At 37.2% G+C, this 24,953-nt stretch overlaps 2 protein-coding genes across 10 annotated transcripts in view; one reads left to right on the forward strand and one right to left on the reverse strand.

Moving 5' to 3' along the window:
• LOC128878497 (heterogeneous nuclear ribonucleoprotein 27C) overlaps positions 1 to 18,568 on the reverse strand; it is a 61,526-nt gene extending 42,958 nt beyond the window's left edge. For 6 of the 9 annotated variants that reach the window (XM_054126746.1, XM_054126745.1, XM_054126744.1 and 3 more), the window contains exons 1-7: positions 18,403 to 18,567; positions 16,995 to 17,202; positions 16,639 to 16,825; positions 14,596 to 14,678; positions 13,696 to 14,086; positions 11,116 to 11,316; positions 7,563 to 7,718 (exon numbers count right to left, since the gene is read on the reverse strand). In XM_054126746.1, the coding sequence (XP_053982721.1) occupies positions 7,563 to 7,718; positions 11,116 to 11,316; positions 13,696 to 14,086; positions 14,596 to 14,678; positions 16,639 to 16,825; positions 16,995 to 17,202; positions 18,403 to 18,440 (1,264 nt within the window). In that variant the 5' untranslated portion in view covers positions 18,441 to 18,567. Of the gene's footprint in view, positions 1 to 7,562; positions 7,719 to 11,115; positions 11,317 to 13,695; positions 14,087 to 14,595; positions 14,679 to 16,638; positions 16,826 to 16,994; positions 17,203 to 18,402 lie in introns of all 9 variants that reach the window. The other 3 variants (XM_054126741.1, XM_054126742.1, XM_054126750.1) reach the window with 2 other exon arrangements.
• Positions 18,569 to 22,998: 4,430 nt separating this feature from the next.
• LOC128878284 (chondroitin sulfate synthase 1) overlaps positions 22,999 to 24,953 on the forward strand; it is a 21,435-nt gene continuing 19,480 nt past the window's right edge. Inside the window, exon 1 of the mRNA XM_054126370.1 lies at positions 22,999 to 24,444. The gene's annotated coding sequence lies outside the window, so the exon portion shown is untranslated. The remainder of the gene's footprint in view (positions 24,445 to 24,953) is intronic.

The raw sequence follows: 24,953 nt of genomic DNA on the forward strand, positions 1-24,953 counted from the left end.
GTCTGCAGATTAGTGGTCATGTACGCGGAGCATCTACATGGTAGCTTTGAACAGATAAAGACGTAACAGTATCATGTCCACGGGCACTGCAGCTTACACTTATTGTTTTCAAAGATTACATATACTACTCATTTATAACTCCTCATTTAATAACTCCTTATCTCTGCGAACTGTAATCGTCGATCGCGAAAGTGTCACATGAAAATGACCCGACACAGATTGTGACTAGTCTCGACTGATACCAGTTTCGATCGACACCAATACAAATGGCGATTCTACGCGTGGACACTTTAGATAAATCTTTAAATTAAACGAATGAATATCATAGTTAATGCCAGTGTCAATCTAAAGACGTCTCTGTAAAAACTAGCGAACTCTGTGTTGGTCCCTTCCATGGGACCCATCGTAAACATTCCCCTCGTTGAATAGTTACTGTTCCATTTGTTTATTTCTATCATCCGTTTGTTTTTGGAGGCTCTCGAGTACCGTTCCAACGAAGCAAAGTTTTTCCCTGTTACGTTCGTCCGTTCCGTATTCGATCGCCGAATTTTCCTCCCCGTTGCACTCGCCCTCCCATCCCCATAGTCTCTGAATTGTGAAAAGCTGAGTTGTGAAGTGGTATGTGAACATGTGTGTCGATGGGTGTGTGTACACGTGTCGATTTTTGTTTCGCGCATACGTTCATCGAACCCTTCTACGTTGATATAAGTTTTCCTCTCGCACTTATAGCAGGGCACTTAACGCAAATGTACATTTAGAATTTGCTCTCTTACGTAAACCTCACTTTCGCGTGTCTGTGTCAACGTGTGTATCTTTAAACCTGTACGTTTCCCTCCGCTACTATAATAATAGTTCTATTATCGTTTCCCTCCGTCAAAGACGACACGATTAATTTGTCCTCTGTAGTTAGAATGTAATTCCTTAACTGCTTCTATGTAAACGTTATTTAGAATATTTTTTTCGGTGTGTACGTGTACGCGTGTACCTGTGTAAGCGTGTCTCCCGCTGTGTACGTCTCTATATGCGTTGCACATATGTGACACACATTCCCGGCGTTATCTTATCGTTAAATCCGTTCGTCGGGTTTTCTCTCGAATCGCCCGAAAATTGTACCGATTCACGTCACGCATATTCCCTATATCCATCGTTACTGCGACCGAACGAGTGTCGGTTAAGTTGAACTTTAATCGACGTTTTCTTATTATTTTGTTTCTTTACTTAAATTTTTTACTTTACTGTTTGTGCCCGACGATGATAACGATACTTGGCAACAACGCGAGAAGTTACGGAATTTTGGGAGCCGTTAATCGAACACAAGGAAACCGATGACAGACGAAGAATTGGCTCGGGCAGCGGCGTGTAATTAATCACCGATGGATATTTGCGCTCGGATAGAGCAAACGATCAATTTTGCGAACGTTTAAACCGATTCCGTATGGCAATGAACTTTTACGAACGTTATTCCGTACACCTTGGAAAAAAATGCCCGCCGCGTGATTCGCGTTCGAACATTCGTTTATTTTTTTATTTTTGTTTATTCATTATGCTTTCGACGCTGTTCTCTCTCCGTCTTTGCATCAACAAACAAGAAGGGGAAAAATGCGAATGTTGAAGCATCAATCGAAAGGTAATAATACAAGCGTGTAAAAAATGCAATGGCCAATACGTCGTTGTGGTACCAACTAATTACATTAATATCCATTAAAAGTACGATTAAACTCATCGATAAACAACTCGGTTTCTCGTTATAGATTACAATATGAGTAGTAAGTATTTTACGTATAATTATTTAATTATATGACCAGTCTTCAGTGAGCGGGACGTCAAGTATGCGTTAACGTTAAAAACAGACATGTAACGTCCCCGGAATTATAATATATTTATTCGTTTTTTTCCTTTGCTTTTAAATATTGAAACGCTTAACCTTCATTTTTATTTTTCATTATTTACCTAAAATTAAAAGATTCAACATGCGTGCACTACCTAGTTAAATTAAAGACAAGAAAAGGAATACCTAAAATATAAATTACATCTTCGAGGAGTTCGTTCAATGTAACGAAACAAACAAAAAAGAAGAAAAAAAAAATAAAGGAAAGAAATAATGAACAAGATCGAAGAAACAGATATTACAGCGAAACTAGAATAATAATTAAGAGAAAAATTAAGTTTACGAAATGCATGAAGTGATGGACAAAAAACGGTATACTGTAAACGCACAGAAAAAGGTCGAAGAATGAATTTGATCCTACGACTGCGTAGAAAGAGATGAGAATACTAAATGTATGTAAAAAGTGTAAAAAGTTATCTCTATCCTGTTAGTAAAGTCGAATTTCTTTTAACTCTCCCCGTCGCAGTGCCTTACGATAATAACGAAATAATAAATCTAACAGCTGTCTGGAGTTTTTTCGATACCTAAACCTTAACGTACAATTAAAGTGGTCTCAGTCCTATGAATCAACAATAAATATTAAACGGTAAAAATACATGATTTGCTAACACACGGTGTCGCCACAAGAATGACAGAGTCTTCTCTCGTCCGAAAAGGGATAAAAAAAAAAAAAAAGAAAGAAAAATATTACCTCAGCCTAAAAGCGTATAAATACAAAAAAACTCTCGCGAAATTGTTAGGAATAGGTGAACCTAGCCAGGGAGAACTTACGAAACGATAAGAAAGAATAAAAAAGAAAAAAATTAGAAATGCGTAAAAAAGACAGTAACAACCCTGAGAGCAAGCCGCAGTTCGCGAGACCGCGAACACGACAGGTAGTAACAACGGCTAGAATCAAAGTATCTTTCCCTATTTGCTACGTATTTACGTTAATTAGATGCATTATCTCTGTATTGAAAAATACTAATAATATTGCGTTAAATATAAATATATTATCTGTTATAATTATTTAATCGTCAATTATTTCGAATAGTCCCGCTAGTTTCCCGCTTTTCCCGTCGTCGTTTTGTGTTATCTGTGTGTGAGTGTACGTTATTTTTTTTTTTTTATTTCTTCAAATCCATTGCTACCACTTTCGCTCGTTATTCACGATAACTATTAACCTCCGACCGTACCCTAAAATATACGTATGTACACAGTGCGGCAAGGCAGCCATATTTCATTAAACTTTGTATCATTTGTCGTTTCCCATTATTTATTTATTTACTTATCTCTTTTTTTTTACTTCGTTCCACGCTGGGGTAAAATTTAAAAATCCCTCTGAGACTCGTTAATTATAATATAAATTAATTTACCGCGCTTACCGATTCCAACAAACACATTAATTATCGTTAACGCGTCTATAAAAACAAATTGTATCGATAATCACTTTCTCCCAACGCTTTGCATACACTTAAAAACCTTTAAATTTATTATACGCTTTAACTTTATTTAAAACTTGATAATTATAGTAGTAAGGAATACAATTAGTTAGTTAGTAATAATTATAATCATAATCGATACACTAGTGGTTCTTGTTTACGTTTCGTCTATTATATTACTTTATAAAATAAGTTCTGAAGAAACAGCCGTAGAGATAAAAAAAACCTTTTTTTATTTTTATTTTTATTTCTCTCTCTTCTCCCTCTCTCTCTCTCCCCCTCTCTTTTCCTCGATCTATAAAATCCGCCTCTTTCTCACTCTCGCGCGCCCATGCGTTCCCGTTTATCTTTCTCTCCCTCCCTCGCTCTCCCGCTCTCTCGCGCCTTTCGAGTAGGTATTAAATAACATATTTATTTAGAACAACCACAAAGTCACCGCTACTTTTTTCGCGTTTATCTATATAGCTTCTTATCCATTTACTATTTTAACTCGGATGTTCGATATAACCTGAGTGGCCTGTTTAAATTAATTTTCTTTTAACTTTATTCCCTTTTTGTTTCATTTAATTCTTCCAATGCGCGTAGAACTGTGTACGTGTTGCTTGTGTATCTGTGAGAGTACGTATATGTTACGTGTTTTCCGTGTAATTACCATAACAATTAGTGTAAAATTGGTTAAATGTTTGATTGGGCTCCCTACTCGTCTCTTCTTGTCGTTTTAGTTTAGTCAAGTAAACGTGTTATTGCGTTGATCCCAGAAGTTTCCACGAGTCGCGTTTGTTATGCTTTCTCTTCATTCCAGTGACTTTTACGTATCCCTGTACTACAGCGCTACGTGATACTGTTAACAAGAACTCCCGACAAGGAAATACACCGAATTTAAACGCGAAAAATGGTATCGAACGTTCGAATGGTTTTATATATATATACAGAATATAAGTACAGTGTACGTAATCGATTAGGGAAAAGTCGATCTGATGGCGAAGAAACTCGATCGATATTTTTTCTGTTTACTTCCGTATTATTTTAATGCGATGGAGACGAAGATAAGAGACAAATGAAAGAAATAATCGAGTATGAGTAGTCACATGTATGTATAGATGTATATGTATACGTATATACATACAGGGTGTCCCAAAAGTCGGGGAGGAGCCGGAAATGGGGGGTAGCTGAGACGATTCTGAACAACAATTTCCTTTGCAAAAATGTCGGATGGGGCTTCGTTAAGGAGATATTAAGCGAAAACCCCGACCAATCAGAGCGCGCGTAGACCGTTGGAGCGGCCGCGGTAGCGTAGGCTACGCGCTGGTGGCCGCGCTTGCACGCGAACAAGTGACTCGACGTGTATCGAAGCATCGACCTAGCGCGTAGCCTTCGCTACAGCGGCCGCTCCAACGGTCTACGCGCGCTCTGATTGGTCGGGGTTTTCGCTTAATATCTCCTTAACGAAGCCCCATCCGACATTTTTGCAAAGGAAATTGTTGTTCAGAATCGTCTCAGCTACCCCCCATTTCCGGCTCCTCCCCGAGTTTTGGGACACCCTGTATATATGTATATATTATTTTTATTTATTTTGTCGCGAGTTAAAATGCGTTTACGTTACGAAAGGGCACTGCAATTTGACAAGAAAAAGAATAGTCGCTATGAAGAGACACACTAATCGTATTGAGATCATAACGAGGAAGCTTACTCAAATTGCTGGATCCATTATTGTAACCTACTAATTACCTTGTGACATTGTAAAAAATTTAAAAATTACATTAGAGCGTAATACTTGCGATTTCTTATTGACAAAAGTAAGACACAACGCGACCCGCTCAGTAATAAACATGAGCATATTTGAGAGCATTCTTCCGAAATATTTCTTGTTTAGAACTATGGTAAATCCTACAGAGTAAATACAATTAAGTCATATATTTAATCAGGTAGACTTTTCAGATCGGTGCCCCCCGCCGAGAAAAACCGCACACAAGTTTACACAAATACCCCTCCCTCCATCCTTAGATACCATGATCTCATCTCTAATCATCTAAAATTTAAAAACACTTATAAGCATCATCGTACAATATTTTGTAATTACCATAGACAATAATAATAGTGTGTAATAGTAGTGCAATCGTAGTGGTTGCAGTAGGAGCAGTCGCAACAGTAAATAGTGATAAATAGCTGTAAATAGTTTTATAATGGTAATAGTAGTATAATAGTAATAATTATTATAGAAGTAATAATAATAGTAACAATAATTGTAGCCTTAAACGTGCCTAATAATTAACTATTATAAATCCGAGGTAAAAAATAAACTAGTTTCCACATATTTGATGCAATACAGCCGTACAGAAACCCGTCTGACGGTTAAGAAGTTCTTATGATACAATTCTTTTACGTTCATTTTATTTTATTTAAAAATTCATCATCATCATCATCATCATCACCATCATCATCATCATCATCATCACTATCATCATTATCATCATCATCATCATCGTTTGCTCGTTTTCGTTCCCGTCCTTTTCCTTCCGTGCGCGAAATAAACTCCACGAATCGAACGGAAACGGAAAAGGACCGGACGAAACTAAATGTAGAGAAATGTGAAAAGCGAAAGACAGTAGAAGAAAAAAAAAAGGGGGGGGGGGGAATAGACAATATGTCTAAAACGACTACTATAGTGATATGACGTGAAAAAGTAAATAAAGAAAGATGCTTAAGGAAACTGCACCCTGCTGTCAAAGAGTTATTAGATTAATACATACATCATATTAAAATGATCTAGTTTTTATTTTACACTATCTCTGTAGTTTAGGTATAAGTCAGCCTGTGTGAACACCTTACTTAATTATTTCATTAATTACTCGTTACGTTTTTTCATTTTCTTTATCCTTCGGTTATCCAGCGTAACAACTATTTAATAAATACGAGATCGTGGAGGGACGGGTGTCTCGAAATGTGCAAGTCAAATCGCTGACATTCCACTTGGAGACCGTTAATAATATTAGACTTCTTTTATTTATTATTCTTATTTTCAAATTACCGAAGAGTGGTTTACTAAATGTATAATAATAAGGAGGTGAACGAGCGTCGAAATTTGTGCCATCCACTGAGAACGAAATTCTCAAAAACGAGATCTCATTCACCCCCGTCGTAAATGCTGTTAAGTAATTAATGATTTCCAGCATTCCTCGTTCTTTACACTCGCTTTTTTACTGTTTCATTTTCTTTTACTCGATCTAGTTTATCCTTATAATACTTCTATGTTTCGCTTCCTACCCTCTATCCCAGTGCCATACACAAAAAATTCGCTTGCACCATGGGTGTTCCTTTTTTTATTTTATTTTAATCGTAAACTCTTGATCTCCCTTCGTTTCGTAAGTTTTCTGTTTCTTTTGCGTTTGTCCGTTTTGTTTTGTTTTATTATTTTTTTTTGCGGTTTTACCTCTCTTTTTATTTTATTCTTGAGTAAGTATGACAGGTTCCGTTCCTCTCGCTGTTTTCCAGTTTATTTCGAAACCCGACAAGATCATGGGCCGTTCTCGCGAGCGATCAATGAAATCAATGTTTCGAGCAACCTAACACCCTCTTTTTCTTGACGCTTCCGTTTTACAAACTTGGGCAGATGCTGCCGTCTCTTCTCTCTTTTTAATGCCGAAAAAAGATATGTCGTAAAGTATCATTTGAATCAACTGCGAATACGACCGCTCGCGAACGACATGCTGGCTCGGCTAGAGACATTCTTTGCTTCAAAAAAAGAAAAAAATGAAAAAAAAAGATAGAGAAAGAAGACGAAAGTAATCGCGGATTCGACAAAACTATCGTTCACGCTACAAAGAAAAATTCCAACCACAAATACTCCCAAACGTGCTCGATTCCAGAATCCTGTAAAAAGAAAAACTATCGATATTCAAACTCCCTAAAAAATAAATTACCGACAACTATCAATGTACAACGATTCGGAAAGAATGCGTCCCCGTTCAAACTGTTCTCTTTCCATTCGTTCGCAAAGAATGTCCCAGGATCCGAGCGCAGATTCACGATCGATATACATGTTGCGTTTTCTTTTGTTATTATTATTGTATTTTTTTTATTTTTGGTTTGCGTATTTTTTTTTCCCCCGAATATGTAATAAGAAATACCCCACGAGCAAGGCCAAGCCATTCAGCGCATCTCTCCATCACGGGTCAATTAAAATGGTCATGAGGTTTGCCACTCTTTGAAATCAAAGCCTTGCTGGGGTTTAGGGGCGCTGGCGGCATACCCACCTTGGTTGCTTTCTCCTCCCTGATATGAACGCTGAGGATAACTGGTGTCAGCGTAATTACCATATGCGGAGTACCCAGTGTAATCCGGAGTCTTAGCCGAACTGCTACTGGACCCAGGTGCACCTGAGCCGGTTGTCTGTCGTGAATACATATCACCTGGAACATGGATTTTCAACCTGACATTATCCACCCTCGCCACTTACCACGTCTCAATTATTCAGAGAAGCTGGAACTACTTCCAACGAAGATACATTTTCGATACTTTTCGCCCCGGAATGCTAAGACGATAAATGATCAACTAAGGATCGCTAACGCGACGAATCGTTCAACTACGGCATTCTACGGTCGAAGAAGAAAGCGCTCGACGAATAAAACTCTGAGCATGCGTTTCGAGAAACCTACCGACCTTCTTTAGAAAACAAAATTAAAAGGCGACCGAGCTTCTCCAACGAACGAAATAAGTATCTAAAATATATCTCGAGTATCTTTTACTTATTTACAAATACGTCAGTGTGTGTTCGTGTGTGTACGTGTTCGTTTGAAATAGCGTAATTATATTTGTACAAAAATGCTGAGACCAGTACGGTTTTTGGATTTGGATACGTGAAGCATGTTCTGCTCTGTTCGCTATCTCGTTTTTATATGCTTCGTAAACAATTGCAAACTTATAGTGAAATGTAATTTCGTAAAGGATTCTCGAGGAAATAAACTTATCGCATAGAACAAGCGGAAAATAATACTGATCTCAGGTTTTCGAGGACGAATCGATGTCTATCGTTGCTCCGAGACTAAGTTCGACTAAGTTGATTATTAAAACGAACTTCGTTCTTTGAGATCGATATTGAGTAACGAGAAATTGCAACAATCGTTGGTGAACTTGGAACGTTAAGACATAAATTCGTCGCAGATTCTGCAGGTAGGCAATAAAGGAAATGAAAGGAGCGAGAGTAGGATTGCACTATCATACATTACTGTGAATCAATCGTTTTCAGAAAAATTTGAATCTTTGATCTCTTTACGACAACGCCTTAAAATGTAATATACATAGACATATTCGAAAAATTAGTTCCAAATACCTACTCTATTGCTAACAGTGCCACGACAATAACTAGTGAAAATATTAAAAAAAAAAAAATAATAAATAAATAAATAAATAAATAAATAAATAAATAAATAAAATAACTTATCAAAGGGGTACTGGCCAGCTATTGTTTCTAGGAGGTACTATTTAAAGTAAAAATAAAAAGACAACCAACGTAAGTAGAAAGAAAATACTTGTATTGGTTCGCATAGGACGAGAAGGTGATGAGACAATTGAAACGAACAAAAGAATTTTTTGAACCAGAAGTGAAATGACGGATGAATAAGTGCGAGACTCGTATGATCACTACTATAGCTAGCTAACAATCATAAGCATAAGAAGTATTCTAAGCGTAGCTCCAATCTTATGTTTTCTACGTCTAAGTATCGCAAAAATTTTCTTTGCTATTTAAACTTCTCTCAAATAATTAAATACATATTTGTGATTCGTACACGATCGAAAGGTACATGCTTTTGTAATTCTGCACGCAACAAATCAAGCGTTAAAGACACGAACATCGGGATCATCGATTAACAAAACGAACTAATAAATTTGCAAGTATCGAAGGGATTTGGAGTCGCGCGGGAATTTCACGGAAGGGGGTGGAGGCAAAATTTGACTCGTTGGAAAAGAACGTAAATCTCGTCTCGTTTGAAATGTAAAGGAACAAATCGTTATCATTTTTCCAACCCCTATGCGCAAAAGCTCGTCTCTTCCGTAATACCCAAAAGCCGATTAGTATTTGTTAACAGCGACATTGACACAGCCAAATGATGAAATGCTAGGGACGTGCCAGATTTCGATGAGACTTTGCACAATTGTTCGTTGATCCTTGAGAGTTCTTGAGAGTACTTTCGGTAAAAAAACACCATTCGTATCAGACTATCGCATTTATTTTAAATATTAATAAATATTGCGATGTTTCAAATATAAATTGTACTATTTTCGACAGGTCTGTGATATAGTAGGAGCAAATTTCCGAAAAATTCATTTTCCTTCCATATCTTTCCCATTTTTAAGAGAATATTCTTTATTAAAAATTCACGCCTAAGGGTGAAACATTAGGAATACGAAACATGTTACAGCTCTCGGACTGAACCAACGAGCATTCGTGCAAAGATTTATTCGAATCAGGATCTGACAGCTCGCGACGTTCCCTTATCAGTGGCATAATATTACGATAAACCACCCTCGCAATGGAACAGCCTCGAGGCGTTCAAACGGCACGCAATTTATTAAGAAGCAAAACGCGATCTGGCCGCTAAGATCACAATCATGCCGGTATTTTGACAAAGGATGAATGATTACACGGACGATCCATCTTTTCGTTTCGTCGTAAACAATCGATCGCTAACAAAGGAAAGGGAGGCATGTGTTAACCCTTTGCACTCGGATGTCTCTTCTGACATCGTAAATCCAGGAAAACTTTATTAATGATTACACTGAATAAAAAAAAGTAAAACTTGTAAAAGTGTATGATTCCTTGAAAATTTCTATTTTCAAATAGCACGAGGAATCAAATTCGAATATGGTAGATCTATTAAGATATACAGGGTGTCCCAGAATCAGTGTACGAACTGGAAATGGGAACTGAGACGATTCTGAACCAGAAGTTCCTTTGGAAAATGATCGGATGATGGTTCGTTTTTGAATTATTAACGAAAAACCGTCGACCAATTACAGCGCCCGAGTAGCCCGCGCTCGGCCGCGAGAGGTTGGCCCAATGGCTAACTCAATGGTTGCGATTGGTCCGTAGTTTTTCGTTAATAATTCAAAAACGAAGCGGCATTCGAAATTTTCGCAAAGGAAATTGTGCTTCAGAATCATCTCAGCTACAGTTTCCCCCATTTCCGGTTCTCATACTAATTCTGGGACACTGTATATAACAAATCTGAGCTTGTGTTACATGGAAAAAGAATGTGTGAATATTCTACGCCTTAAAAAAGCAACAAAGAACATTTGTCTAAGAGAGTAAAATATGAAAACATATTTCGTATGACACGGTGCAATTCGTGAAGATAAACAAGGAAGCCTAAGATTGCAACTTAAAGATAGAAACTATCGATGGCATATCTATGACTGCTTCACACATAATCACGTACTAGTATAAAATTTTGATCGTTGACATAAATATCTTGCTCTATCGTAGACATAATAATGTCTAAAGATTCATACAAGCTCGAGTATCGTTACAGTAAATCACATGCTTTATAAGTTACATTACGGCGATAGGGCACGATTCCTGCACATTCCGTAACGAAACGGCTCCGAGTGCAAAGGGTTAAAAAGAAAATACAACCGAGAATTCCAGAGGATGTCGGGGCCTCGTTTAACCAAACTAAAGTGAATATAAAACAGAAAACGAAACAGTAGATGACTTTAGTTTAGACTCGAATAGGTGAAACTGGAGCTGTATGATGCGAAAGGGTGGAAAGAGGAAAGACTTTTGTTTGACTGAGCTTGAAGACTCACCCTGCGGGCCAGAGGGGTTCGAGTTGGAGTTGGGCTGCGAGGAGTTGGGCTGAGGGGGCTGAGGTGGTGGCTGGGTCCCAGGAGGAGGCCCATTCTGTGGCATGTTCCAGGAGTTCCAGGAACCCCCGGGCCCGCCCCCCGCAGCCCCGCCAGTACCCGCCGTGGGCCCGTAGCCCCCTGAAGCGGCCGCCGCCGGCCCACCTGCGATCATCAACCACACAAAACACGTGTCACCGACCACCGTCGTCTTCTTATGCTTTTTTTCAGGATACGTTTACACTGCAGCGACCATGCTCCGTTGCAGAACACGCTTGAAGTCCTCGAAATGAGCCCAATTCCATGAAACGACGATTCGCGAGGGTGCCGATAGCGAATTATGGTTCTCCACCGTCAACAACGGTCAACCATCGCAAACGACGATCTTTCCTGCTTTAGGAGATGAACAAACTCGCGGTTCTGCGTCTAGGGCTCGTTTTCACGAAGGTACGAGGGGGTAATGTCTCCGAATGCCCATTATACTTCGTACTACTTGCACAATTGATTTCAAGGCGTTGTTATTACTATATGATGATATATAATTTCTGGTCCACGATTGTAGGAGTATCAATGCTGGTTTGATGCTGAGTTCTCAAGAGTCTTCGTTCTTCAGCAACAATTGTTTAACCCTTCGCTTGAGAATAATACTTTTAAGACCAAAAACTATGCCAACTCTTATGTCCCTCGTGTATGTACTAAACCGAAGAGTGCAGATTATTTAAGTAAATTCGAGATAAATTAGAAATATAATCACAGGTTGAAGAGTGCAAGAGACTCGGCTGGAATGGCAAATGTCGATTCAATTAAGCCTTGAATGAGTTACTAATTAAATAACGAAGCCGGGGTCCCTGCACAATCGTCTAAGGGTTGGCTGAATCACCGAAGCATATTCACTTTTTAACTTTAAAATTAATCTCTTCGTCACGCCACTAAAATACATGATTTTTCCAACAAAGATCACAATAAACGAATTTTCGTAAACGCATAAACTCGATATATTAATTTGTCTGTGCTTGTTATCTTTAAATGCTTCAAGTGCATTTTGCGCCGTTTGTTGTAACGCGCGCGCTCGTCGCAGCAGTGTAAACGTACCCTAACTTGGTCAACCACTTCAGTGCCAAGCATGCACCGGTGAGCGGTGTTTCAATCGAGTAATGATATCTTTCAAATGAAATACGTTTTGACAAACGCGAGCACATGCTCACCGTTCTTTCCGGCGACAATTCTAGAAACCGCTGGAAAAGATATGTGGACTTTAAGCAACAGACTCCGAAGCGTTTCAATCACATTTTTCTTTTATAATGTCTATCGCTAATGGTGAACTTACCTCTGAATCTTCTCTTCTGAAATAATGTGATGATAGTTTCTTCTGCAGAACAGTGAAGGCAAATTTATTGAATGGTATGTTTCTATGAGTGTAGGAATTTGAATTGATAACGCGCAGATAAAGCTTGCCCGCTCGTTGCAGTCTTGGCACTTGAATGGGTTAATTTTGCTTATGAAATTTTCTTTTCTTTTCTTTTTTTTTTCTTTTTTTTTCTAGTCTGTTTAACGGAACTCGTTTGACGTCGTTCGACTTAAACGTTCGTGCTTGGCTGTCTCAATAGACAATCAAGCACAAACTTCACAGATAAGATTATGAGGTCCAATGTTTCAAAAGTGTTCATTGCGTCGATTCAGGCTCGAAAAAATGAAGGCGGAAAAATAAATATTGGACGGAATTCGAACTGTAATTATTTCTTTTTTTTTTTTTAATTAGGCGATGATTGCATTCGTACGAAGGGTGAAGCGAAACTGTCGCACGGTAAAGGAATGTAGTAGCGCTGGAAAATACGCGACGTTTGAAGAGTGCATGGTTATCGAGTGAATAATGAGCCTAAATTGACACAATTTGATATTCATTTGGTATTTATGATGTCCTATTGTATTCTCTTTCCATGATATAACCTCCAGGGGGCATCGAAACAAAAATTTACAATTAATTTGTACATTATAGGTATTTGTTTTCTCATGTTCTTATCTTTCTCTTTCTTCTCCTAACATCTCCAAGGAGGATGGAGGGGGAGAGGACAGGATCAAAGTTATTGTTAATCTTTATAACTATGACCTTATCGTGTGTTGTCCTAACAAATGCGTAAATGGTATCGACATTGACGAATGAAAACTGAATTATCGTCGAAACAGTGTTATTCGAATTTGAAAGTCAACATTGCCGCTATCTCTGTCTCTCTTCGTTGCGATTAAAATACCGTACAATCGTTACGTCTTGTTTCGCAACAAGCGAAATTACATGGAAACATTCGCGGCTACGATCGCGCGTATAATTCGAAAGTTGAAATTTAAAATGCGTTGAAAGTTGAAACGCGTTGAAATTTCTACCGTAGCAAAAATCGAGAGTTTCGCGATTGGAACATGTGTCTTTTTTAATCCTTTCAAACTCAAAACGTATCCATCAACGTTACTGTTTTTAATTCATATAGTCGAATTTAAATAAGTGACTAAGAATTAGAAGAAATTAAATGGGAACAGGTCGTAACGACTCACCATAACTTCCGTAACCTTGGGTGGCTGCCGCAGGCTGGACGTTGTAACTGCTACTCCACTGATGGTGCGGCGGTGGTGGGATTTGTTGCTGCTGAGGTGGACCAGGTGGTGCACCCCAACCCTGAGAGTTATACTGAGTGGTATAACCAGCGTATCCACCAGTCTGAGGACTGGTGCCCCAACCCTGATACTGCTGCATCATGTTCCCTGGCGGTCCCATCGGACCACCCATCATAGGTCCACCCACGTGTCCATTCGGACCACCCATAGGCCCCATATTCCCAGCCATTCCCATCGGAGGTCCACCAGGTTGCGGTGGACCCCACTGTCCCTGATGACTGTCGTTCATTTTGCTAGAAGAATCTCGTGGTTCGGCACGCTTGATTTCAACCTGAAACAAAAAACGAACGGAATCACAGGTAATGCAACTTTCCACTATCCCTCTCAAGAATTTAACTAATGAAATCACTAAATAGGACTCCAATTTTGATCAAACTAAAATAACCCCATTGTTGCCTCAATGAATCTCCTTTCGTAAGTACACAGTTATCTAAGTTTGTTAAAACTCGCCAAGTCTTACATAAATTCTAAATATATTCTAATTTCTTTTTAACTTTTATATAACGCATGATGTACGGTATTCTAAATCTTTTGTTCTTCTTCTTTCTTTTTTTGTTCTTTTTAAACTGACACTTATATAATAGTAACTAAACGTACAGTCATTAAGCGTAACACAGTACGAAAAAATTGTGTAAAATAAAATAAGTACTATAACTAACATTAATAATATATAGAACTATGTGGTACATAATCGTAACATTATATTAACAGTCGTACTTATTATTATTTTACATTACAGTAATCTAATAATGTATATGCTAGTGTGTAGGTATGCTATACCTGTTTTCCATTTAAGTTGACGAAATGCTCTGCGACACACCGGTCCACGGCATCTTCATCCTCGAAGCTGAGAAAGCCAAATCCTGCCGTCCAAACGTGACAGTATATCAAAAATTGCCCCATATGTTTATACAACAAATACAATGTTTTATTTTTTTTTATATATATATAACCCCGACTCCTGAATTTGTATCATTGCATATTAGGCTATCAACGTTACAATTCATTTTTGTAAATTTTTATTTGTTACAAGCTGGTCCATTACATCTAATTACTTTTGTTGCATCAATGATAATAATAGTCGTTAGTTTCAATTTAGTATATCTTTTATGGTTTATAAATAATACTTATTACATGTAATTTTAATACCGATTAAAACATGCACCTTGTGAAATTTTTAATTACTTATTATAACTATTCATCTTATATGTTTGTAGAGGTTAAAATACTTAATCTAAAAAATTTATGATGGCTGATTTTAAGAAGCTCTTTTTATTTATATTTCTCTCGAAATTAGAAATATTTAAACAATCATAAGATTGATGGGAATTAAACGATTAACATTAAACAATGTCAAATTAATGTTATTTAAAGTTATGTGTTATGTTAATAAAGATAGAAGATTACACTCCTGAAAAACTTTGACTAATCGTAATTAACGAAAGCCCTTGTTAAACGAGTAAATAATTTTTAATTATAGAAAATAATCGGTATTGTTAGAAAAATAAAATGGCGCGAAAAGAGGTTTTCGTTGAACTCGTCGAGCACGCTAACTTCTTGAATGCAGCCACCAAATGTGAATAAATATTCAAAGAAGAAATAAATCGAGTCTGTCATCGTGAACGTGGATAACTACGAAATTTTTAATCGTAAGAATACCGATGTTATTGCAAAAATTTTTGTGCACTAAAAGGCCACTGAAAATTAATATTATCCTAATTTATGTAAAGATATAGTAATTATTAACTGTAGACTAACATTTAAGATTAATAATTTATATAATATATACCAGTTAAGGATAAGTATAATTAAATGAGAGTATTATTCAGTGGATAAGATAATAGATGGATAATATCTAATAGAGAACAGGATTTACAAAGTATCTTACTAATAACTTAACTTCGACTTAAGTTATGTACATTTAACTTATGTACTTAATAATCTATTCTTAATAAAACTTAGCCAAAATCACAATATGTATAAATACATTTAATGTAATTTAGTGTAACATAAAGTATCTTAATATGTTTTAAGGTAAGACAAGGCGAATTATTAAGAGTAGCAAAACAGGATAAGATAGCTAAATAAATAACTATATATAATGCATATAAGTTTCAATGTATGGAGAGGGACCTTAAAGTATTTCGTAAGTATATGTCAAAAACAAACAATATTAATTAAGAAGTCTATGAATCAGGATGTATTAATTATAATTACTAAGGGAAACAAGAGCAGGGTCATTAAAAAAAAAAAGGGGGTAATCAAGCAGAGGAAGTTCAATGACCATTTATTATTGACTGGCTTAAGCGTAGAAACATATTCACCTTTTAACTAATTATCTGCTAATTCTAATATTCATATTCAATCTTTACATGAACGACTGGATAACAATTTTGATATCGTACTTTCAATGGGTGTGCTGCATTCAAGTCAGAATTTTTGATTCGATGTGTACGAAATATTACGATCAACGCGTACCATATAATACATGCGCGTATGAATTATTTGTTTATGATATTTCTTTACAACATTGCACATATTACTTGTGTTATGATTTTAGGAAATATTTAATTCAAGAATTCTGACTATGTTCCTAGTCACGCGATAAACATGATGACATAAATAATCGACTTTAAATGTTTAAACAATTGTCTTTCGTAGCTTCCATAATAAATAGAATAATTAAAAAAATATATGTTAAGATATATGAAAATATGGACAGCATTGCTTTTATTAGGCTAATATTGTATTTGTTATAGAGATATAATGGAAACTACTCCAAACAATGCCACTGTATAAAAATAGTAATCGTTATGTACTCACCCCTAGATTTTTTCTTTTCCTGGTCATACATTATCACTACTTCCATAACTTTGCCAAATCGAGTGAAGAAGGACCTCAGGTCAGTTTCCGTCACGTTGCTTGGTAAACCACCAAGAAAAACCTTTGGAAAGCCACCACTACGTTTCGGCTTTTGTTGAGTGCGCGGATTACAGGGCTTGGGATCAATCTGTAACATAATGTAAATAGTTCGTTAAACACGTTTTTAATTTAAAATTTTCAAAAATGTCTATTACATATCATGGAATAATTACGAAAAAATTGATTATGTTTTTTGGGGCAAAATTATTTAGATGTGTTTCTTATCAATGCTTTTCAATTATAAAACCAATACATACTGTACGCCCATCGAGTTGATGCGGCCCATTTTGGAGAACCAAGGGGACATTAGCAGGATCGCTAAACGTTACAAATCCAAATCCACGACTGCGACCAGACTCACTGTTCTTCATAACAACACAGTCAATTACTTCGCCATAACGGCCAAAGTATCGCTGCAGATTTTCTTGTGTCGTTTCCCAGGACAAACCACCAACAAACAGCTTTCTGTAACAAACAGATGAACAATGATTAATATAAATACACAAAACACGATTACATAATTAGTATTAATGAAAAAAAATACAAATATCTTTGAATACATACAAATTTAAGAAAATTTACTTTATTTAAAATTTTTTAAATCTGTTGTAGGTGTATATAAATAAACTCAGGTAGATTTATCATTAAATATGTAGTATATTCAAATTAATTCTTTATAACTGCAGTAGTTCTGAAATCATACTTGTTATCTATACTTTTGAGGTTTGATTAAACTGTTATCAATATATCAATTGTGGTTTCGGGGTAATACCATGATCTATAAACAATCTATATGTAAGGAGGATTTTATGTTAAGTTGTAACTATAGACTACATTAAATAAAGCTAGAATAAATATAGCATACTCTGCAGCAAATAATTTTTTACTCAAATTTTAGTAACCAATGTATTATATTACCCTTGTTTCATCGATAATTTTTCAAGTCTTATAAAATTTAAGAAAGAAATTTCATTCTTATATACAAAAAGAGTTTCTCCCCTCGAAACTGTATCCAAAATTTATATAAAAATCCAAGCATGATTCGCCGCTTACCCAAATACCTGGCGATATTCGGGTCTAACGAAATGCGTGGAAGAAAATCCACGCAGCGAGGGAGTATCGAAATGCACTCTGATCTTTCAGGATATAGAGCATAAAAATAGAGAGTCTAGAGCTAAAGGATGTAACGAGCAACGATGCAGCGGCGTACTTTCACGCCGAATTCAATCGAAAACGTACGATTTTTGTCAGTCAACCTTTCCCCATTCGGGTCACTAGATTTCTCCGGAAAAACGGGCCAGCTTTTCGCCGGATGAAAAGACCCGGGGCACAAGAGCAAAGAAACCGGCATCGGTGAATTATTCCCCCCTCGCGAGAAAAACTACACATTCAACCGCTCGTTGCTTCGGGGAGAAAAAAGTTTGGCTTCGTCTCGTACGATTTCTTCGATACGCGGGCTCCGATGACGTTTTACGAGACGCAGATAACCGTTTTAACTCGAGATCGGACGTCCACGGAGGAGGAAACGATAGGCACGAAGTAACCGCAATACGCAAATGGAGATCCCACGCAATAAACCCGACGGGCCGTGAACGCGTCCCGATCGAATATTTCTCGCGTGGAAAAGCGTCTACGAACGGTCGCCGAGACGGAATTTCTACTCACCCCTTTTCGTCGTCGTCCATTTCGGTCTTCACTCTCATAATATTTCACTTAAAACTACGAGAATGTTGTTAGTATTAGGGCGCGAATGGGAATATGGCACGATGCTTAGCGCGAACGAGGGTAATGGCTCCCCACAATGAACGCGACGTCGAGAACAGAATGTAAACGTAACGAAGCGACTCGCGTCACTTCCGCCGAACGACTAGTCAAATCAGCAACCGTGTGCGGCCTCCACCCAGGGACGGTCGCACCTCCACCCTGGGCCCTGCGACTAAATAATATTGATGAAGAAAATCTTGGTTTAAAAGAAGAAACATTAGTCCAAGTATTAAGTGCTTGTTACGTATGGCAATTTCAATCTTTGAAATATTGCGTTCTTTTAAAAGAACGTTTTGAACATGGTTTTTGTTGTCCATAACAAACATAGAGTCTTTGCTGTCTATAGTAAAAATTCTGTAAAAATTCATTAACTAGGTTTAAGTCACTATTAGAAAATTCAAAAGGTTTTTTTTTTTGAATAAAAACAGTTCTTTCTTTAACGAACCAAACTTTATATACGGTTTGCTTCGTACCTTAAATAATTTGAATTTGAATTTTTAATTTGGGGAGTCTATAAAGCGCGTCGATTCTTCTTTAAAAACATAAATATCAATACAAATAATATAGATGAAAAAAATCGTGTATATTATTAGTATTAAGTGTTTGTTACATATGGTAATTTTTTCGATCCATTTCACACAGACACCTTTGAGATATTGCATTCTTTTCAAAGAACGTTTTTAACATGGTTTTTGTTATTCATAACAAACATGCAGTTTTTGGTGTCTTGTGATGATTTCGGCTATGTAAACTATAGCAAAAATTCTGTAAAAATTCATGGCACTAGGTTTAAGTCACTACTAAAAAATTCAAAAGGTTTTTTGAATAAAAACAGTTCTTTCTTTAACGAACCAGACTTTATATACGCTTTGCTTCGTACCTTAAGTAATTTGAATTTGAATTTTTAATTTGGCGCGTCCATAAAGCGCGTCGATTCTTCTTTAAAAACGTAAATACCAACACCATAAAGGGAAGTAGTAATTAAATTTATATTATAACAATCGACCCAAGAATCTTATCCTTCGTTTACTTAATGTTTAAATCGTAACATCTTAATTTTTAAGGCCTTTTATCGCCATTCTAAATAGATATCTTATATGTCTATAGACTTATGCGCTAACGATCCTATTTTATTTGTTATCAAAGTTACTTCACTAAGTTTATTTCACACTCGTAACTTATATTCGAACGAGTAAAAGCGTCCTTTTCGTTATTAAAAACGTAGAATATTGTTGAAATGTACAAGTTGTGCGTTTGGGGTCGCGATGCATTAAGTTTCGTATTGGCACGGTCCTGAAAAAGATATCGCGTATAGTTGGTGAACCTAACCTCCGAGGAAACAATCGATAAAACGCCTGACAATAATTTTTTCCTTGTAATAAGAAAGATTGAATGGAAAGTACACGCCAGTCAATATATTAGTTGAATGCAGTAGTGCATATGGGTTCAACGATCTGTCGTCACATAGCTGATTCCCGCCATTTTGTTCTGAGATCGGCGCCAAGATTCAAATCGACTACTTCACAAACAATCATTTTTGCGAATATTTATGCAAATTCATATTTTTACAGGTTCAAATAGTAAATAAATGTTTGAATAAACCATACCTCGTCTTCTGAACAATCTAACGTTAATATTTTATATATTTTTGCATTCATGCGAATCCTCACAAATTATCTCTTCACTCGACATTAATGCATGAACATCCGCGGTCTACTTATCACGAACTCCAAGTTTAATAACGAGAGAACAAAAGTAATCATTTTCTTCTTAGATAGAAAGCAATCTTCTAGCCGTTGCATAATGCATAAGAGCCGCCACATTGTGCAATGCATTACTCTTTCTACCGATAATAATTTCATAAGGCACTCGTGCAGAACGACGCGAGCATCGAGTCCGCGTAATTTTACACGTTATTGCTCTGAAATTTAATTAAGAACGGTTCGATTAAATCGGAAATGAAATACGCACAGAGACCAGTTTTTTGTAGAACAGACTTCGAAAGTAAATAACGGATAATTTAAATGATCCAATATTTCCTGAATATCTCTTGCCCCCTTTTCACTTTAATCATTCATGCCATGGAAAGGTAAACTCTCTTATCTGATAATACCGTGATAGCAAGAAATCCATACAATTGGAGACCCGTCGAAAACTTGCAAAAGCTATGCGTCATTTCTCCATAATAATTTTATAAGTCGCTCCGAAATACTTTTAAGGTACGCGGACACATTTTCGATGATTTCGGTGAATTTTCGGATTTTAGATACGCGAACAATGAAAGCCTGTTCCCGGTTTCTCCTTCACGTAAACCGACGAGTCTTCATCGTCGAGTTCACGCATATGTTGTCAGCGACAGCCGACTTCCCGGGAAGCTATAAACTCTGCACGTTGTCGAGGAATTGTACCGGGGATGTGTCCCAAGCCTAAACCATAACATGTGTATAATTCCGAGGATTGGTTCGTCTCATTTCACCGTCTTTCCGCCCGATGGATTTCGTCGAGCTGCTAAAAATAAAATTATTTAACGTGCCCCCGTCGCGAGTGTACTTTCCGATTTCTGAGTCATCCATCAAGCTGAATCACTTTCGTCGAAAATCAACATACTGCAGGCTTAGAAGTGTTTTTTCTAATTCCGTGATAATTAAACTGTGGACTTATGTATATATATTATTATTAGAGTATATATATTTTTAGTTAGATTTTTTAAATGGTGAAGAATTCATTTAATTGTAAATTGAAATTTGCTTGTTGATCAAGTTTGGCAATATTTCACTTTATATGAAATGAATTTTATTGGATATAAAAAGCAGTTCAGGAATTCTTCTTCACCATTCGGTAAAAATTTAAGTAAATGTATGTATACTCGAGTAATAATATAAATCTCGAGTCAGGAGACACTAATTCGAGACGATATTCGGATCGTGTTTCTAACGTTTTTAAAGCACACCTACGTTTCGTCATCGCGTCTTAATCCGATCGTTCCGGTCGAACAAGGATCGAGCGTGGAGATAATGTGAAACTCACGAAGCGTAAAGGTAGTTCAATTCGCTTCTATTTCGACGGAAGTTCCTGCTTTACGAACGTCAGGCCACAGTGTGTCAGGTTCGAATGTTCTTACTGGCACGTTTGCACGACACATTTACACTTGAATTTCAGACCAGAGATTCTCGAAGGCATTAAAACCATTGAAATATTATAGATAGAGAAGAGGAGACATAGTAAAAATAAATGGAAAAAAGGGTTAGAAAGAGAAAAAGGAACTGCGGTGCCTTATCTATTTTTATGCTGTTATTAGAAATAATTAATGTAATAATAACATGTTATGCTTTTATTATTCATGTAAATGTGTCTATGCGTGTAATTATTAAAAGCATAAACGATAATCATTAATTATTGAAAATGATATAAAAATGTCGAAGATGGAAACAGACAGGGTGACGCGGTTCTCTTTTTCCTTTGGCTCCGCTACTCTACCTATAATATCTCTATGATCATGTCACATTCATAACCAAAGGCTCACATACAAATAGAATGATTTTACGGTTCGTTTCGTGTCACGGCACTTCGTTGTGCATACCTACGCACGAGTGCCTGCGAAAGACAATATCCATCCGACGAGATTCCAGGCGCGTCGAGGAACCGACAAGAACCGCGCTCGAGAGATACCAGAGGTTCTTACGCAATCTCTCGTCTTCTCGCTCGTTATCCATCTGCAGCGCAAGAATTTAAATTTCGAGCACAGGTAAATTAAAGAAAAACGAGGCTGACGAAACACAGACTCATTTACCTTTGATGCCATTCACAGTGGACTCTCGTATGACGCCATTGACGGAACGTCTGTCAGAGTAATACTCTTGAAAATTTCTACTGCAATTCAATTTTGTTTAGAGACTATTGGACAGTATATGATCAAACATGCCTGACTAGATCAAACAGGTCAGACTGATACTCTTGAAAATTTCTACTGCAATTCAATTTTGTTTAGAGACTATTGGAAACTATATGATCAAACATGCCTGACTAGATCAAACAGGTCAGACTAATAGTCTTGAAAATTTCTACTGCAATTCAATTTTGTTTAGAGACTATTGGAAACTATATGATCAAACATGCCTGACTAGATCAAACAGGTTAGACTAATAGTCTTGAAAATTTCTACTGCAATTCAATTTTGTTTAGAGACTATTGGAAACTATATGATCAAACATGCCTGACTAAATCAAACAGGTTAGACTAATAGTCTTGAAAATTTCTACTGCGATTCAATTTTATTTCTAGACTAGTGGAAAATAAATGATGAATTTATTTTTGACTTCGTCGAAGTTTAAGTACTTTATTCGAATTCATTTTCTTTGACACTCTACTTTCGGAATTAATTTTATTAGTTTTTCGGTGAAAAGATTAGTTCTTTACTGTCAGTAGGATATTTTTATTTGGAAAAATTTGAGAATGCACTTGATTCCTTTTAGAGTATTCTCTTAAATCATCTACTTCTGAAGGCACTATACATTAGCTTAATATTGCAGTACACTGTCAATCGAATATTTTTATTAGAAAAAATTTGAGAATGCACTTGAAATATGTACTAATATTCAGACATGATTTATAAATTCCTTTTAGAGTATTGTTACAAATCATCTACTTCTGAAGGCACTACACATAAGTTTAATATTGGAGTAGACTGTCAATTAAATATTTTTATTGGAAAAAATTTGAGAATGTACTCGAAATATGTACCAATACACAGACATAATTTAAAATTCCCCAAGCTTAAATTTCAAAAGTTTACATCGGTAGCTTCGCCCGTAAAAAAATCAGGATGGTTGCTCCAAAACCGGTAGGAATAAAAGAATACCCCCCGGGCGCACGTGCATCCGGGGATCTCGAAGAATCCAGGGGCAGGCGTGACCACCGCGGAGGGCAGCCAGAAAAGGGTCGAATACGGAGGTGGTCGAAGGTTGCCGAGGTCAGGAGCGCGGCGCGAAGCCTGCGTATCGCCACGTTTCCTCTGCGACCGAACGAAAAGTTTCGCCGCGTTCGTCCAAGAGCTTAGTATACCCCGGCAAGCCGATCAGGCTGCCCGTGGCTGTGGCTGACTGACTGCTTTGCTCGACTGCTTGCCTGCTCGTCTGACTGCTAACCGGCCGCCGGTGTCTCGTCTGGTTCAGTCGTCGTCCCAACATCCTCCTCGCAACACGTCCGCGGTCGGTGGCAGCCAACCAGTCTAAAAGTCTTCACGTTTCACTCGTCGTCTTCTCGTTTACGGTTTCTGTCATGCTGCGGGGGCCTCCGAAGGGTTGTAACGCTTTTTTCGACGCCAGATTGACTCTCGTGCACTCCGAAGAAATCAGAAGAACCAAGAGGATCGTCATTCCATCAACGGTTGCAGTTGTGCCTTTTTTGGATAAAAAATTAGGAGAATCCTTGATGTACCAAGAATTCCAGCTGCATCCACTCCAAAAAAGGATTAGGAGGATTGTTGGTAATTGACTCGGGAGGATTTGAGAAACAAGTGGATCATTGGGCAACAGAAGCTCCAGTTCCCTCTTCTCCAATGAAGGAATGCTGATAATTACAGTGGATGGCAGGAACCGATTTTATGAGTCAAGTGGGATCGTTGTGGGTCCAGAAGATTCATTCGCGTCCTTTTGAATGGAAAATCAGGCTCGTTGGCGATTAAATGTATAGAATCTACATTCCAATTGGATCATAAGTGCTCCAATAGTTTCGGTTCTGCTCTCTGTGATTATGGAGCAGGATGGTTGGTAATTAATTAATTCGAATTGGTGAATCGGGAGTTCCTTTGCCAGTGCTAAACGATCGGAGTTCTCGTGCAAAAGTGATCGTGAGAGTCTCGTGGGTGGATGACACACTCTGGTCAGCTGAACGTTGCGGTGTAATCGATGCGAAAAAATTCGGAACTTCACCAGGACGGATCACGTGAGTAACGGGTTCCACGACGACAAAAGAGAAGAAGTTGGAGCACAATGAATGTTCGTTGCGAGTGAATCGACGAATGAAGAAGTATGGTCGCGAATAGTCCAATAATAAACGTTTGTAGTCGATAGAAGATCGACGAGATCTTCATAGCAGTAGATAATCTAGCTTCTTCTCTAAACAGTATACGTGTACGTTATTGTGCCTGTGACTAATTAAGCTTTCGGTTTAATCGTCGGAGAGATAAACGAAATAATGTTTGGTTTGTTTTATATTTAGGACACAAAAGAACGTGTTATGTAATGTTTACTTTATTTGTAATATGTAGCTGAATCTATGTAGAACAAATCATTCTTATAATATTTGCTGTAAATTCTTTGAGATGATTGTTACAATTCTTTGTAGTAGTAGTTCTCAAATAAATTAAATTTTATATTATTCCATATCATAAGGGTATTAATATCTTAATTAATTTGAGAACTGTTACTACAAAGAATTGTAACAGACATCTC

The sequence above is a fragment of the Hylaeus volcanicus genome, chromosome 6, assembly GCF_026283585.1.
Source record: "Hylaeus volcanicus isolate JK05 chromosome 6, UHH_iyHylVolc1.0_haploid, whole genome shotgun sequence".
NCBI classification, from domain to species: domain Eukaryota; kingdom Metazoa; phylum Arthropoda; class Insecta; order Hymenoptera; family Colletidae; genus Hylaeus; species Hylaeus volcanicus.